General features: G+C 41.7%; 1 protein-coding gene across 4 annotated transcripts in view; it reads left to right on the plus strand.

Annotated features, from left to right (window-relative positions):
• The window catches only part of tenm4 (teneurin transmembrane protein 4), a 194,556-nt gene that overhangs the window by 175,344 nt on the left and 4,147 nt on the right, over positions 1–15,065 (plus strand). For all 4 annotated transcript variants that reach the window (XM_018665540.1, XM_018665541.1, XM_018665543.1 and 1 more), the window contains 4 exons: positions 2,910–3,145; positions 6,947–7,243; positions 8,292–9,906; positions 12,101–12,243. In XM_018665540.1, coding sequence (XP_018521056.1) covers positions 2,910–3,145; positions 6,947–7,243; positions 8,292–9,906; positions 12,101–12,243 — 2,291 coding nt within the window. The remainder of the gene's footprint in view (positions 1–2,909; positions 3,146–6,946; positions 7,244–8,291; positions 9,907–12,100; positions 12,244–15,065) is intronic.

A 15,065-nucleotide genomic window follows, 5' to 3' on the forward strand; every position in this document is an offset into this window, starting at 1 on the left:
CAACAGTTCAGTTGCCTGTGAGTATACACGTAACAATAACAATTGTGAAAGTTATACAAGATTAGAATCCCCATCTAATCATCGCAAAGGGGTTTGTGTGCTCCTATGATGCTCGAAGTTGGGGCCAGTACCTCTTTTTTGGATGTCACAAGACAACTTAGGAACTAGACAAGTCAGAGACCTCTGTTGACTGTCACTTTGGGCTGGACCATCTTCTGCCTAGGGATGATGTGGCATTGGGAGGTCTCCTTGCGAAGTCTGGTTGGGTTTACCCTTAAGTAGTAATGTAGGCTACTGTCAAGTGGGCTTACCAACACTATTCAGAGGGTAGTTCCAATAAATACTGATAGTGATAGTGAAGTCTGGATTATTCCTGCCAGAATAACCAGGACATTGCTTCTTGACAGTTACATGGTTGTTGACTTTTCCAAATTAAATTTTTCAGTGCAAACAAAAATCTTACTGTACTGAGGTAGAGGCAGACATTAGACACAGATATCTCAAAACCTGGGTAAATAAAACCAAGGCTACCTGCATGGCTATATCTCAAGGTTAAGTTAGAAATAACTTCTTTTGTGTGTGTGTGTGATTTGAGTGGGCTGACCTGTAAATGAAGATATAATGCCTCACTACTCATCAGTTATAGAGTTTACTCACAGTAATATTTGTTGCTCCTCTGTTTTTAATAAAAATGCATTGTGCAACTCCCATTTACCAGAATGGAAATGGAATTGATTTTCTGTCATAAAAACAAGTCATAAAACACAGTGCTGGTGGCCCATTCAAGATCCCCCCGGCTTAGGAAATTTAGTGAGAGAGATGCAGGCAGAGGGCAGACTGATATTGTGGCTCAGTCCACCTGTTTTTTCTTACACATTTAGGCAGTCGCATATCCTGTTTTGTGCCTGACCAACTGTTTCATTGATTATTTGTTGATGGCTTAGAATTTTCTTCACCTATTTTAATTTTTAGAAGACTGTCCCCACCCACACCCTTTCACCTGCCAACGTTTTGTTAAGATTTGAACTTGTCCTCCACCCTCTGGCCTTACCAACTCACTGCAAAACTGTGTCTGAAACAGAAGATGACAATCTCTGGTTTCTCACTGTTGCTCAAAGGACTGGTCACCTCCATACTGTGACCTTGTCGTAGACATCTGCTTGTGAGAAGGATGGCGCCAGGAACTCTGCTGTTAATTAATTCACCATTGTCTGCTTTGTAAGCTTGCAACTGGATGATCACATAACACATGAATGCCCCACCTTCAAGATTCCTCTCTGGTCATCTGGTTGTATGTTTGTCCTCATCTGGCTGAGCTTCAGCACATGTAAAGGTTGTCAGTTGTGTCGTTGTCATAACTATAAAATTCAAAAGATTGCAGACAGATTTGAGGAAGCTTTAGTGTTATTGTCTTCAAAGCAGTAGCTGACCTTAGTTGTACTCCTCAAAAGATAATAAAACATTCTAAACAATCTAAAAGTACCAAACATATACTTGTGAGTGTATTTGTGAGAGTAGTGTAGTTGTGAGTTGAAATAAAAATAAAATCATAACTATAGAGATGCAACTGTGAAATAATGCATACATATTTCATTTAGTCTCTTTGTACATATTGCACTATGTAGAGTAGTACTAGCTTACTCAACAAAGCAAAACAAACTTAATGACTGAGTAATAGGAAATTATAACTAACTGTACTGTTTGACTACATTAGCTAACTATGTTCATTGTATTTTTAATCCACAACAAAAACATCCTTATTTGTATCTGATACCTGAAAATGTTCTTAGCCTGGTGGTCAGGTGTACTGTTCCATCTTTTGTTTTGTTTAAAGAGACTACAGGCCAGTTAAATGTCAGTGTAGGGCACATACCTCCCCTGCTGAACTATATGCATGCATTAGCGTGAACCTTCCAGTTCAGCAGTATTTCTAGCGTCATCTGGTCTCTGAGGCCTCCTTAGGGTCTGCCCCAGAGGCCTTTGGTCAACCCCTGAAGTGTCTGTATGATGGAGAGAGGTAAGGGCCAGTGCAAGGTCAGCCCTGCCTCCTCTGCCAATTTCTCTTGTCTCAGCAACACAACATATCCCGTGGTGCTCTATGCAAAAGAAAAAGATACAAAACTCCATCTCATCACGTGTTGTTTATTGTTGTTCTAGGTGCAAAAATAAAGTAGTCGTCACAGCCACTTTAACCTGACATGTCAACATGAGGAAATTAAAGTGTATGTTTTGATTTTTTTTTTTTTCTCTCTGTTAAATGAAGTCAACTAATTAATGTAGTGTTTGACAAGCCATTAATTTTCCATTGTTCTTAATGAGAATAATATTCATCCTGGTCCCTGTCAGTCTACTGACAGGAGGCAAGAAGGAGGCATTCTCTGATGAATGTACATGAGATGCTCAGTGGAATCATTAGTCACTGGTCTGGAGCTGGAACACAGGCTGTCGTCACCTAGGGACAGTAACAGACAGGCTCAGATTTATCCCTTGTGAGTGTGAGTGTGTCTGTGTGTGTGTGTGTGCATGCGCACGTATGTGCGTGTGTGCATTTGTGTTTCACCCTGCCTTCTCTGTAGCCACAGGCAAGCTAGAATCTTTGATAGTTTTCGTTCCTCCATATCCTCCAGGCTGCTGCAACAGCTGTAAAACTTTACTTTACTGGCGCTGTGAAACCTCTGACTATTGATCTTTGTTGTCACAGACCCAACATTATCGCAGGAGTTCGGTTAAATACTGCTGTTAAAGGTTTTCTTTTTGCTGAGCAGCCATTTTAGGTCATTATGTTTGTGTCTCACCGAGATGAATATTAGATTTAGTCCTCTTACATCAGCTACAAGAAGCTCTGATTGTTTCTCTCCTTCTAATCCAAATCATAATCATCTTCCCCTTTGCTCCCTCTGCATCCTCAGATCAAGTTCGCAACAGCTATTTCATTGGTCTGGATGGCTCGCTGCGGCTAGTGTTGGCCAATGGTATGGAGGTGTCCTTGCATACTGAGCCCCACCTGCTGGCCGGCACAGTCAACCCCACAGTCAGCAAGAGGAATGTGACCCTGGCCATCGACAATGGCCTTAACCTGGTGGAGTGGAGGCAGAGGAAGGAGCAGGCTCGTGGCCAGGTCACTGTTTATGGACGCAGATTAAGGGTAAGCATGCCACCTTGCTAGAAGTGACTTGTGCATGTACACACTCAAAAAGGATCACAAGGTTACTGTTGAAGAATGGATGGGAGTGAGGGAAATTTCTACCTCACTCAAAATGGCATTGAATTCCAGCCAACTCCTGAACATGACTGTGCAATTTAGCCTTGACTGCAAGACTTCTGCATCCTTCAGCCTGAGGTGTAGGCTAACAGATAGCTGTTCACTGGCAGACATTGTTGAATGGCTACATTCAGACCGACATTAGCACTGTGTCAAAAAACCCTAGCCTCTTACTTCATTTTGATATGAATAAAAAGGATTTTTTTTAAAGAAGTAGTTTTATATGTTTTTGTTTTTGTTTTTGTTTTTTTTTTAATGAATGACCCTGCATTATGCCGTGGCAATAGAGTGATTCAAAATGGAAGACAACTGATCCTGACTCAACCTTTGCCGCAGTGCAAACGTCAACCAGCAATGCACACATTCCTTGTAATATATCCAGTAACTTGACTGGTGTAATGCTCGTGTTTATCTTGCAGTCTTTGATGCAGACCAGAAAATTATTGGCACTGTAATAACTTTGCAAAGGTGAAAAATCTTGCCTCATAGCTCTCAATTGCTATTACAGTGTTTTTGGGATTTAATAGGCCTTCAGACTCACAGATGTGTTACTCAAACTTGACTTCCTGGATCATATGAGATCTTTTCACCTAAATACATTTGACTCAGTCTTGTGCATACCCCTTCTACTTCAATAAAAAGGTCTGTAAAATACTTGCTGTTAAAATCAAAATTTGGAGAAATATGTGTGACTGGGTAAAAGGTAATACAACTACATACAATATATCAACAGGTCCCTTTTCATAATGGGATAAACATAAAACCTCTAGAATGACCCACCGGAAATTATTGTTAACACAGGGAGTGCCAGTAAAAAATGTATCCTGATAGATTGGCTTGTATTGTTTTTCTTCTTTTTGTAAGGCAAACAACAACTTTGGTTAAGTTGTCTTCCACATTATCTGGGAGGTGACACAGCTAATGGGGAGGTGCCACTTTGTCTGTCATTGGCTGTTCATTTAATGGCCCTGTCGTCCCTTTGGAAGTGAAAGCTTCTAATGTATGTTACAGACAATGGCCCCAGGGGTGAGATAGGAAATGGGAGCAGCCTAATGGCAAGAACAGAGGGGATGAACAGAGCTGGAATCATTGAGCGACCTTGAGTGGCATGTCAAGTGATATTACGTGGGTGGCTGGGTGAGTGTACAGCATTGCACGAGGGGTGGGGGGATGGGGTCTCAAATACAGAACAGAGGGCTGCATGATAAGAAGGAGCAGGAGAGGCAACTGTGTGATTCTGACTTCACAGATCCTTGTTCTGCAAGGAATGAGCAAAGATGACAGGAGAAAAGCAAAAGTATTTGGGTTTCTGCTGCCTGTGCCTCAGTTTGTTTATCTGACTGTAAACCTGATAACTTTGTTACATTGTGGAACTACATGTACTTGTTGTGTTCTGCTTTTCATGTCCTAAGGGTAAATGGCTTACTGACGGTCCTCAGTTTGCCCCTTCCACATTGACATGTGCTACTCTGACTCGCCCCTCCCTGCCGCCCACAATGTTTATTTTTTATGTTGCCAAGGCTCAATAACTCATTCTTTCCATGGAAACAAGCCCTCCTCTTAGAGTAGTTTATAAATGTACAGAAGCAAGAATCTTCAGCCACAAAACAGAGGGAAAACTAGCATCTCTGTATTAGCATTTTAGTATCATCCATATAATGTAGGGCTATTTGCTCAAAAGAAATAAGATTCAGGAACAAATAAAACATTAGATTTTTTTTTCTTTGATTGCAATTTGTAAATAAATATAACTGACATTATTGAAGAAAACAGAGTAATTGCTGAATTAATCATGATAATTATTGAAATCATTTTCACTTGTAAAATGACAGATTGAGATTGTCACCTGACACAAAAGTCACTGGTATTGATTAAAAAATTAGATATTGCTGTAAAATTTTATGTGGAGGACAGTTTAAAATCAAACATTGTTGGTCTAATGTACTGAAATGGTCTCCCTTTTGTTCCCTACACATCCACTTTCTTTGAGAAGTTCCTTTAAGAAGCTATGTCCAATTTAAAATAATTCCTCTTGAGTGGGTTTCCATTCTCATGGGATCTTGGGAACTCTGCTGTAAGAGTTTTTTTTTCCACCCTGTTGAGTCTTTGGTGAACCAGATCCTGGCAAGAGGAATTTTCTCTCTCTCTCTTACACCTTATTTTCTGTTGGAAGCAATCACAACACAATCTTTTTGGACAGGCGACAGGCCTGTGCTGCCTATGACAGAGTCTGACACAGTACTTCAGGAAATGCCAGAGCAAGAGAGAGGGGTCTTAGTCTTTGATATCCAGTCAGATGTCTTTAAGAATCTAAGTAGTTTAAGAAATGTCTAAAAAGTGTAGAAATTTCACTTTTGTTAGTGAAGTCTGACACTTGTTGTGACAACAACTGACATTAAAAGAGAACCAATGTCTGCCCCACATTCTTCTTCCTTAAATCCATTGAAGGAGCCCCCCACCCCCGATACTTAAGTCTTGGGGCTCAGATTGCTTGTGCTGCTCCAAACCATCATGGAATCGTTCTCCTCATGAAACCGTTGCTTTTAGTGTAAAGTAATCCTCTCAATTAGGTATCAGTGACCTTAATTGCCTCTGGTGTAATTGTCCCTTCACAGATGAGAGACCTAAGCATGCTTTCCCCAATGTGAAACTGAAAAAGTGTGGCTTCTCAGCAAGCCCCCTGTGACCTGCGCTTTGGCATGCGTCTGGAGTGGAGCCAGAAGCAGCTTTCTGAGCTGCTTTAAGATGTTTTAAAGCTTTGCCAAGTATTTTACCGAGCCAAATGGTAACACACCTGAGGGGAAACTATGCAGATTAATGGGAAAAAAATATGATCATAATACAGTGGCAGAGGGGTAGTTTTAAGACACTTTTTCCAAAATCTATCAAATGCTGTTTAAAGTAATGCTTTGTATGGAGAGGTCATTTTCCCCTCTTGATTTGATTTATTTTCCTCTCTGGCTTCTGCTTACAGAGGCTACTGACTGAGAAACATAATGGTAGGGCTGTTGGTTGATCTTTCTGACTACAGCACAGAAGCTGCCTTCTAAAGAAAGCCTGGTGGTGGGTTCGTCTCTGTGCTGACCTGGTCATAGCCAGAAGGATTACACTGTTCAGAGCTGTGTCTTTCTTCTCTGACCACAGTGAAGCCAAGGGTCACTGTATACAACCTCATGCATTCAACAGAGGCAAACAATGTGAAGTGTCATTTAAACAATGTTCTGAGTCACACAGGAGAAGAATCGATTTTTTCCTCCTCTTTTCCAATTTACAGAAATGGCTAAATAAAATGAGAGTCATCTGCGCCTGGTAATTCTTTTCAGTAAGCAGTGAAAATGAATTTAATGATCAATGTGGCTCTAATGTTTTGTGCATGAATAGGCATACTCCCTCGAAGACTCTGCTGAATTTTTACACAAACAAAGAAATATGGTAATTCTTATAATTTCATCACTTCAATGGCTCCTGCAGTCCTGAGATACAGCTCCTCTATTGTAATTAAAAGCTGTGAAAAGAGGAATATAAAATAATCACTTTGTGATTAAAGCTCTCCTCATAAGGTCCCACCTCAGAAGAGCAGTGCACCGATTCCTCATTTCAAGCTTCCAAACATGTTTATTCCCTCTTGGTGGAGCTGCTGTGGTTAAATTAAACCTTTCTAACTCTCCTCTTCCTCTCCTTTAGGTTCACAACAGGAACCTGCTGTCACTGGACTTTGATCGGATCACCAGAACAGAAAAGGTCTACGATGACCACAGGAAGTTTACATTACGGATCCACTATGACCATGCTGGACGGCCCACTTTGTGGGCGCCAAGCAGTCGTTTAAATGGAGTCAATGTCACCTACTCCTCTGGAGGGCATGTGGCAGGTATCCAAAGAGGTACCATGTCTGTTCGCATGGAATATGACCAGAACGGAAGAATCACCTCCCAGATATTTGCTGATGGTAAATCTTGGAGCTACACATACCTCGAGAAGGTACGAAATGTTGCCACTGTTATGATGATTAAATGGTTTAAAGATAAGAATTTAATATTAGACGGTGGGGACACATTGTACAGATAAATTGTGAAGGCGTGTTTGTGTAAGAACCTTTGACAGGAGATTTTAGACTGGAGTTAAAAAGTTAACTTGTAATACTCCAGCAGTGTTTGTGCTGCATTATCAGGCTCTAGCACAGATATCAGCAGAAATATAATTAAAACCTGTCTGGTGCACCACAGACATTATACTTTGTTACCATAGCCTGACAGCAAAGTTCAACCCGAAATAGCTCTGACGAGAAGAACAGAGTGAAATGTCACTTTCGACTCACTAATTGAAGGCAAGATTGTTGGGGAAAAGGTGAAGAGCTGTGATTCTCCACTTTAGACGTAAAATGAAAATGAAAGCCAGTCACCTTGTTAATAGTCTATAGTTGTTTTTTCAGCAACCTCTAAGTGCTGAGATGCTGGCAGCCTTTTGTGATAGCCTTAGAACTCATTTAAAGACATCATCTATTGGTCCAAGAAGGGAGCAACTGGAAATTCTAGATTTGCCGGGTTGAGAAAAATTCATGTCTCTCATACTGTTTTGGATCAAAAGATCCCACAAATAAGAGACGACAAACAGCATGGTTTTGAAGTCATCTCTTAAAAAATGTTAATGTCAGAGGAATATCAACAACTCTACTTTCAAGATAGAAATTAGATTTGGTCAGACTCATACTTGCATGCATAATATGTTATTACTTTTGACATTTTGCTCATCCTTTAGTGGTATAGCAGCCTAGTGTTGTGTACATTCACAACCTACACTTAGTGACAGTATACATTATTTAGGCAACATAAAAGGAAGATTCAAAATTGTTTTGATTACATGTGCATTGATTTCTTTGGTTTTATGTAAGTCATGTTATGTAGAATATTCATATTTTTAAATGTTTATGTTGTTGTAATTACTGGCACCAATGATAATGTTATTCATGAAATCATATCCTTTTTTAGTTTTAATTTTTTTGAGTATTTTTTTCTTCTTCTTTTAACAGTCCATGGTACTACTGCTCTACAGCCAGAGGCAGTATATCTTTGAATTTGACAAAAACGACCGACTCTCTTCTGTGACTATGCCCAACGTGGCACGGCAGACCTTAGAGACCTCCCGCTCCATTGGCTACTACAGAAACACTTACCGGCCCCCTGAAGGTAATGCGTCAGTGCTCCAGGACTACAGTGAGGATGGTCAGTTGCTGCAGACCACCTACCTGGGCACAGGCCGCAGGGTCATCTACAAATATGGGAAGCTTGCCAAGCTGCTGGAAATTCTCTACGATACCACACGCATCGGTTTCTCTTATGATGAGGTGGCAGGCATGCTGAAAACAGTCAACCTGCAGAGTGAGGGCTTTACCTGCACCATCCGCTACCGTCAGATTGGCCCACTGATTGACAGGCAGATCTTCAGATTCAGTGAAGAGGGCATGGTCAACGCCAGATTTGACTACGTCTATGACAACAGTTTCCGTGTCACCAGCATGCAGGCGGTCATCAATGAAACACCACTACCAATCGACTTGTATCGCTATGATGATGTGTCTGGTAAAACAGAGCAGTTTGGCAAATTTGGAGTAATCTATTACGACATAAATCAAATTATCACCACAGCAGTGATGACACACACTAAGCACTTTGATGCTTACGGCCGCGTGAAGGAGGTACAATATGAGATCTTTCGCTCTCTCATGTACTGGATGATGGTGCAGTATGACAACATGGGCCGAGTGGTGGCCAAGGAGCTAAAAGTTGGGCCTTATGCCAACACTACCCGCTACACATACGAGTATGATGCAGATGGTCAACTCCAAGTAGTCTCCATCAACGACAAGCCTCTGTGGAGGTACAGTTACGATCTAAATGGCAACTTGCACCTCCTCAGCCCTGGAAACAGTGCACGCCTCACACCACTACGCTATGATATCAGAGACCGCATCACTCGCTTGGGAGATGTTCAGTACAGGATGGATGAGGACGGTTTCCTCAAGCAGCGAGGGAACGAATACTTTGAGTACAACTCAGCCGGCCTGCTGGTCAAAGTGTACAATAAAGTGAGCGGGTGGAGCATCAAATACCGTTATGATGGCTTGGGCAGGAGGGTGTCAAGCAGAAGCAGCATGGGGCACCACCTGCAGTTCTTCTATGCTGACTTGTCCAGCCCCACTCGGGTCACCCATATGTACAATCACTCCAGCTCAGAGATCACCTCACTGTACTATGACCTACAGGGACACCTGTTCGCCATGGAGCTAAGCAGCGGGGATGAGTTTTATGTGGCCTGTGATAACATAGGGACCCCTCTGGCTGTGTTCAGTGGCTCAGGCCTCATGATCAAGCAGATCCTTCATACAGCATTTGGAGAGGTTTACCTTGACACTAACCCCAGCTTCCAGCTCATAATTGGCTACCAGGGAGGCCTGTATGAGCCTCTCAGCAGGCTGGTCCACATGGGTAGGCGGGACTATGATGTCCTTGCTGGCCGCTGGACAACACCTGACCATGAGATCTGGAAACGTCTCAACAGCAACCACATTGTGCCGTTCAACTTGTACATGTTCAAGAATAACAATCCTCTCAGCAACAATGAGGAGATAAAGTGCTACATGACTGGTAAGCCCACTAAGTTGTTTTTTTTTTTTTTTTTAAGAAAACTCCACAAATTCCACCTAACCCTCTGCTCCAGAGGATGGACGTGTAGCTTCAGAGTAGTATCAGTTAGAGTCAAGGGGGATAAAAATAAATGTGTTATCAAAACATTCATAGAAATTTCTCAAACCACAGCTGCCACTGTCTGCAAAGCAGCAAGCTGCAAACTTTTCAAGGCCACATTTCAAGCTTTTAAGCAGTGTCTATTTGATAGTCAAAGGCAGGATTTTCTGTGAAGTATTCCTCTAACAGCTTTAACTGAAATTAAGTAGGAAGCAGCCCCAAAATAATCCAACTATTTAAATTGTTTACAGGTAAGTAAATGTATGAATATAAATAGCAGCTGACAGATGTTAAGTGAGTCTTAGTAGAGCAATCAATAATTCATATCATTGTTTTATGTTGCTAAAATTACTCATGTGGAGGGGGAGGAGAGGGCCCCATAAGCCTTTGTCCTGTGTGAAACTGCTATTGCTTGCAGTTGAGCAAACTATACACATTTCAGGTTTTTATGTCAAATTTGGTGTGTTTTTATTCTAAACAACAAGCCACAAATGGTGGAACAGACTCAGCCAAAATTAAATTGAAATGCAGTGTGTTAGAGAGGTTTTTAAGAGCTTCCTCACTGGGACATTGAGGTTGTTTTTCTGCTCTGACGTGTGTGTGTGTGTGTGCGTGCCAATACATACGTATGTGCTTATGCATGTGCCCAGTGGCTATCTTTCTGAAAGTGCTCAAAGGGAACAATGCTGTACGCAAAGCCCCCTCTGTTGTTGAACACTCGGGTCCCTTCCCAGAAATATCACATCGTTCTGTGCTGCTTTGTGGTAGGGAGGAGGTAAATGGCACTGAAAGCACCCCAGTGGAGAATGAGAGCACAATAGATTCATAGAAACCTTAGCCAGGGCCAGTTGTATCACCCTCTTTGGCTTGAAGTTAAACAGCATTGTTAAGGATAGTCACTGAATACTCTGTAGTTAAACCAAACTGCCTCAGCTCAGATCTCATTCACAACTGGGAAAGATAATTCTCTGTTTATTCTGAATTATATTTGCTCAATGCTTATACTGGCTGTGAAATAATACAATTTTTACCAGTTATCCTTCATCCATTTACCTGTAGACAATACTGAGAGGAAAAATAGTCACTTTTTGTCCAGGTGAAGTCCGGCCTTCAACTGCTTTCTGATCAACAAAGCCATTTAGCCGTCTGCCAAACAAAAAGGCGTTCAGCTTCACAGTCCACCATTAGGGGCTGACTGGCATTTGAATGCTAAGCAGACTGTTAGATATACTGTAGTGGGTTTGCCTCAATTGTGATTGATGGCGCTGACATTTCCATTCCTTTCACTAAATTACCAGGGTCCTTTCATTGTCCTCAAACAAATTCTTATTTAAAAAAGCTTTGTCAGGTGCAACAATGTGGCAGTGCCAGTCTGTGACAAACTTGCCCCCCAAGTGTCATTGCAATGATTCCGCTGTCCATAACAAACACACTGCAAGGGGCAAGAAACAAATGGCTCAGATTTAGCAGGCTTTGCTACCAGTTGTGTCTTCAGCCTTCTCTGAGATTTTCAGAATAAATGACAACTTATCACAGGATGCGCACCTACAAGGACAGTTCTGGTGGCCAATATTAGATGACCCACATTATCATGATTGCATGGATTTAAATCCCAGACGCATTACTTTCCTTTTTTTTTTTCGTGGCATCTCATTAGGGGTAAAAAAAATTGCAGGAGAACCTGCTGAGTATTTAAAATGTCTGGTGTTGAAGTCTCGGCTTCTTTGAAATGACATGAAATTACAGTATATAATTATCAGCACAGCAGACGCTCTCAGATGTCACTTGGCATTTCTGGGACCCAGCTGTGTGTCATTAGCATGGCACCTGCAGGAGTGGACATGAATCATTGCCACTATCTCGAGTGTTTATTACAGCTTGTCCACTTTCACAAACAAATCAAGTGCTCAGACTGAGTGAGGAGTATTTCAAGGAGACAGCCACTTGACTGCAAAATTTCAACTGTTAAAATTTAACAAATGAATGCCTAGTGTTTTTTTTATGGTTCCTCTGGAACCAGAAAGTATTTTGCTTATTAATTTGACACTATATGTACATCACTGTTTATATCATTGTTTTGGTCTCTCCTCTGCAGATGTGAACAGCTGGTTGGTGACCTTTGGCTTCCAGTTGTATAACGTCATCCCTGGCTATCGAAAACCCAGCACGGAGACCATGGAGCCATCCTATGAGTTAGTCAGCACCCAGATCAAGACACAGGAGTGGGATAGCACAAAGGTAAACCGGTCCCTCTCACCTATCCCACTTTTCACCTTACCACCTTGTACCTATGTCCCCCTCATTTCCAACATCATTAGCAAATAGACATGCTCTGTGTAGCCAGACTCCCAGAGGAGCTGCCAGCTATCAGGCCAAAACACAGCCCAGTGAGCCAGGTCCCTGCTCCTAGTCCTCATCTTGGGGAATGGGGTCAGGCTAAACAGCTCTTGTAATTGTCCTGCCATTAGGGAAATTCACTCTCCATTCCCTCCACCACTGGCCATTGATTTCATCTCAGTCTTACACTGTTAGCCAAGGACTGAGAAGTAGTAGACATGCTCTGATTCCAGCGTTTATCAGCCCTTTTAAGTTACCCCCAATGCACCTGAATTATTGAAGAGGCCAATGTTGTTGTCTTGGGTTTGGTTACAGCAAGACTAGTAAATGCCACCCATCAGGAGATCGGATTCATGTTGAGTGACACTCTGGCTGCTGCCTTAACACAGTGGGTATTTTGTTGTTATGAAAAATGTGTTCTTATCTATTTGTAAGCCTAAAAGCTTCTGGGTTGGTACAAAACAAGGTTATGTCAATCTGTGACCTCTGATCTGACCAACCAACCATAATAAGCAGGCAAGCCAACCGGGCATATTAAACAGAGAGAGCAGTGATGTGGAGATTCATCTTTCAACATGTGAGAAATTTAAAACTGTTAATGTGTAAATTCCCAAAAAATTATATATATAAAATATATATATATATAAAATGTAATGTTTCACATTTTATGTCCTCAACTATATAGAAAGTATGAAACCATAACAGTAGAAATCCCAGTTATGTCGTCTTCTAGCATAGATCGCTTTGGGTGTGTTACTGTCAAAGCCCCCTGGGACTGACAGTACTGCCTGACATTCCACAGAGAATCCCTGAACGCACTCAAGGTACCAATCTGCAGAAGGAGCTGCAACAGAGAAAATATCTAATTTAATCCAAAGACATCCCAGCAATTTCCATTTCAAATATCTGAGAGTAGATATGATGGAATAGTGTTGTAGATTAGAAAGAATAGATGCAATGCTCTTTCTTTTCAGGCATACAGTTTTTCTGACTAAATCAGTGGCTACCTCAGACCTATTTAATCAACATTTTCAACACATGCCAGAAATACTTTATCAACAGGCAATTTGAGCCTTTTTTCAATACTACTTGATAAGTTTAATTGCCAAGGAAACTGCTCTCTGTACGATGTGTCAGGTTCATTAAAAGTCTTTATAACTATTATTATAAAGAAGGTAACTCCATCACAGCAAGTGAGCAAGGTTGCGGTCATTTTCTTACCTATTCAGTTTCTTAGAAGCAGTCTTGATCAAAGGACTTCTGTAATGCTAAATTAAATAAGTCATTTATGAATCTATATTGAGTTTGTTTATGTTTGCTTCACTCAGAAGCACTAGATAGAAGTAGATGCATTTTGAGTAATTAAATGCAAATTTTTCATCTACAAACTTTTCAAGTATATGTTCAAGAATATCCGTGATAGACTGTGATATCTGTAAAATCCTGTAATTGAGGCTTTAAATAGCAAAGTAAGCCTAGATTTGAAGGTTTTGCTCATGCTTGTGAGGGAGCTATTCCTTCAGCACACCTCTGGAGTTTGTACTGTAAATGATACGTAAGAAAAGATTGAGATAATTAGTTTTTACCCCACGTACCAGCCGAGGCATGGTATTTTTATCTAGAACTCCTGCTTCAAAAATGGTGCTCTGAGCTGGTTAATGCCATGTTGATCCTCACTGCAGATGGCCAAGCCAACCTAATTAAATGTAGGGTTCTTTGAAGCATAAATATAGCTTTAAAACTACACATGGTATATCCTGTACACTTGGCACTTTATTTTATTTTGTACAGGAGAAAAGTATGCCTGCCTTTCTATCTCTTTTCATTTAAGCCCCTATTTCGCCATGCTGCTGAATCCGCACCCAGATTGAAAAATGCCATGAGGGGCCAGACAGATGAGGTTTGTGCAGCACAAGGCTTGATCTCTCATTCTGAGTTGTGCTGGAGGCTGATTGCACCCCATGCTATGTGAATGATGCCTCTCTGGGAGTGTCCCAGGAGGCTGTTTCAGTAAAGTGGAGGACATTGCCCCCTTTCCCCCTCACGCCTCTGGGACAGGTGACCGGGTCACACTGTTGGCACGGTAAACAAACATGGAGTGGCATGGTGTGAAGTGTCCCCCCAGGCCATCACTCCTGAGGGGCCCAACAGCACAGCTGCCCCCTCCCTGTCATATGTTTCCTCTTCATGCAGGATCTGATGCGGTGTCACATCAAAGAGCAGGCAGATATGCTGGTCACTGCAGCCGGCTCCACGCTTCGCAACCCCACCCTATCCCCCAGCCTGTAGCCTCGTGATACTGGAGGCACAGAGGGACAGAATAAGAAACTGTCAGGATGACTTTGAATGTGACTGGTTGACAAAAACTCCTCAGGACGCTCACAGCCTCTTATCTTGGGCAATGGCAAGAAGGCACAGTGTTTAAGGGGCCTTTTTGTTGCTGCTCAGATGTGTTCAGGCGACTGTCTCACTGTGTGTTGGCCAGCTTCCATTTCATATCACTCCCCTCATTTTAACATCTCTCTTTCTTCCTGGGGAGTATCTCTTGTCAAGTAGTATTAGGACAAAGTATTAATTTTTACTGAGGGGAATGTGGTATCTATACAAAGCTTTGATCCCTTAAGGAATGAGATATATGTGCAAGTTCCCAGCAGATTCCTGTTTCATATTTGGCACAGCATGGCTGTCAGAAGACAGCAATTTCACCCTTTTTCAAAATATCA

This window comes from Lates calcarifer, linkage group LG21, assembly GCF_001640805.2.
Source record: "Lates calcarifer isolate ASB-BC8 linkage group LG21, TLL_Latcal_v3, whole genome shotgun sequence".
NCBI classification, from domain to species: domain Eukaryota; kingdom Metazoa; phylum Chordata; class Actinopteri; family Centropomidae; genus Lates; species Lates calcarifer.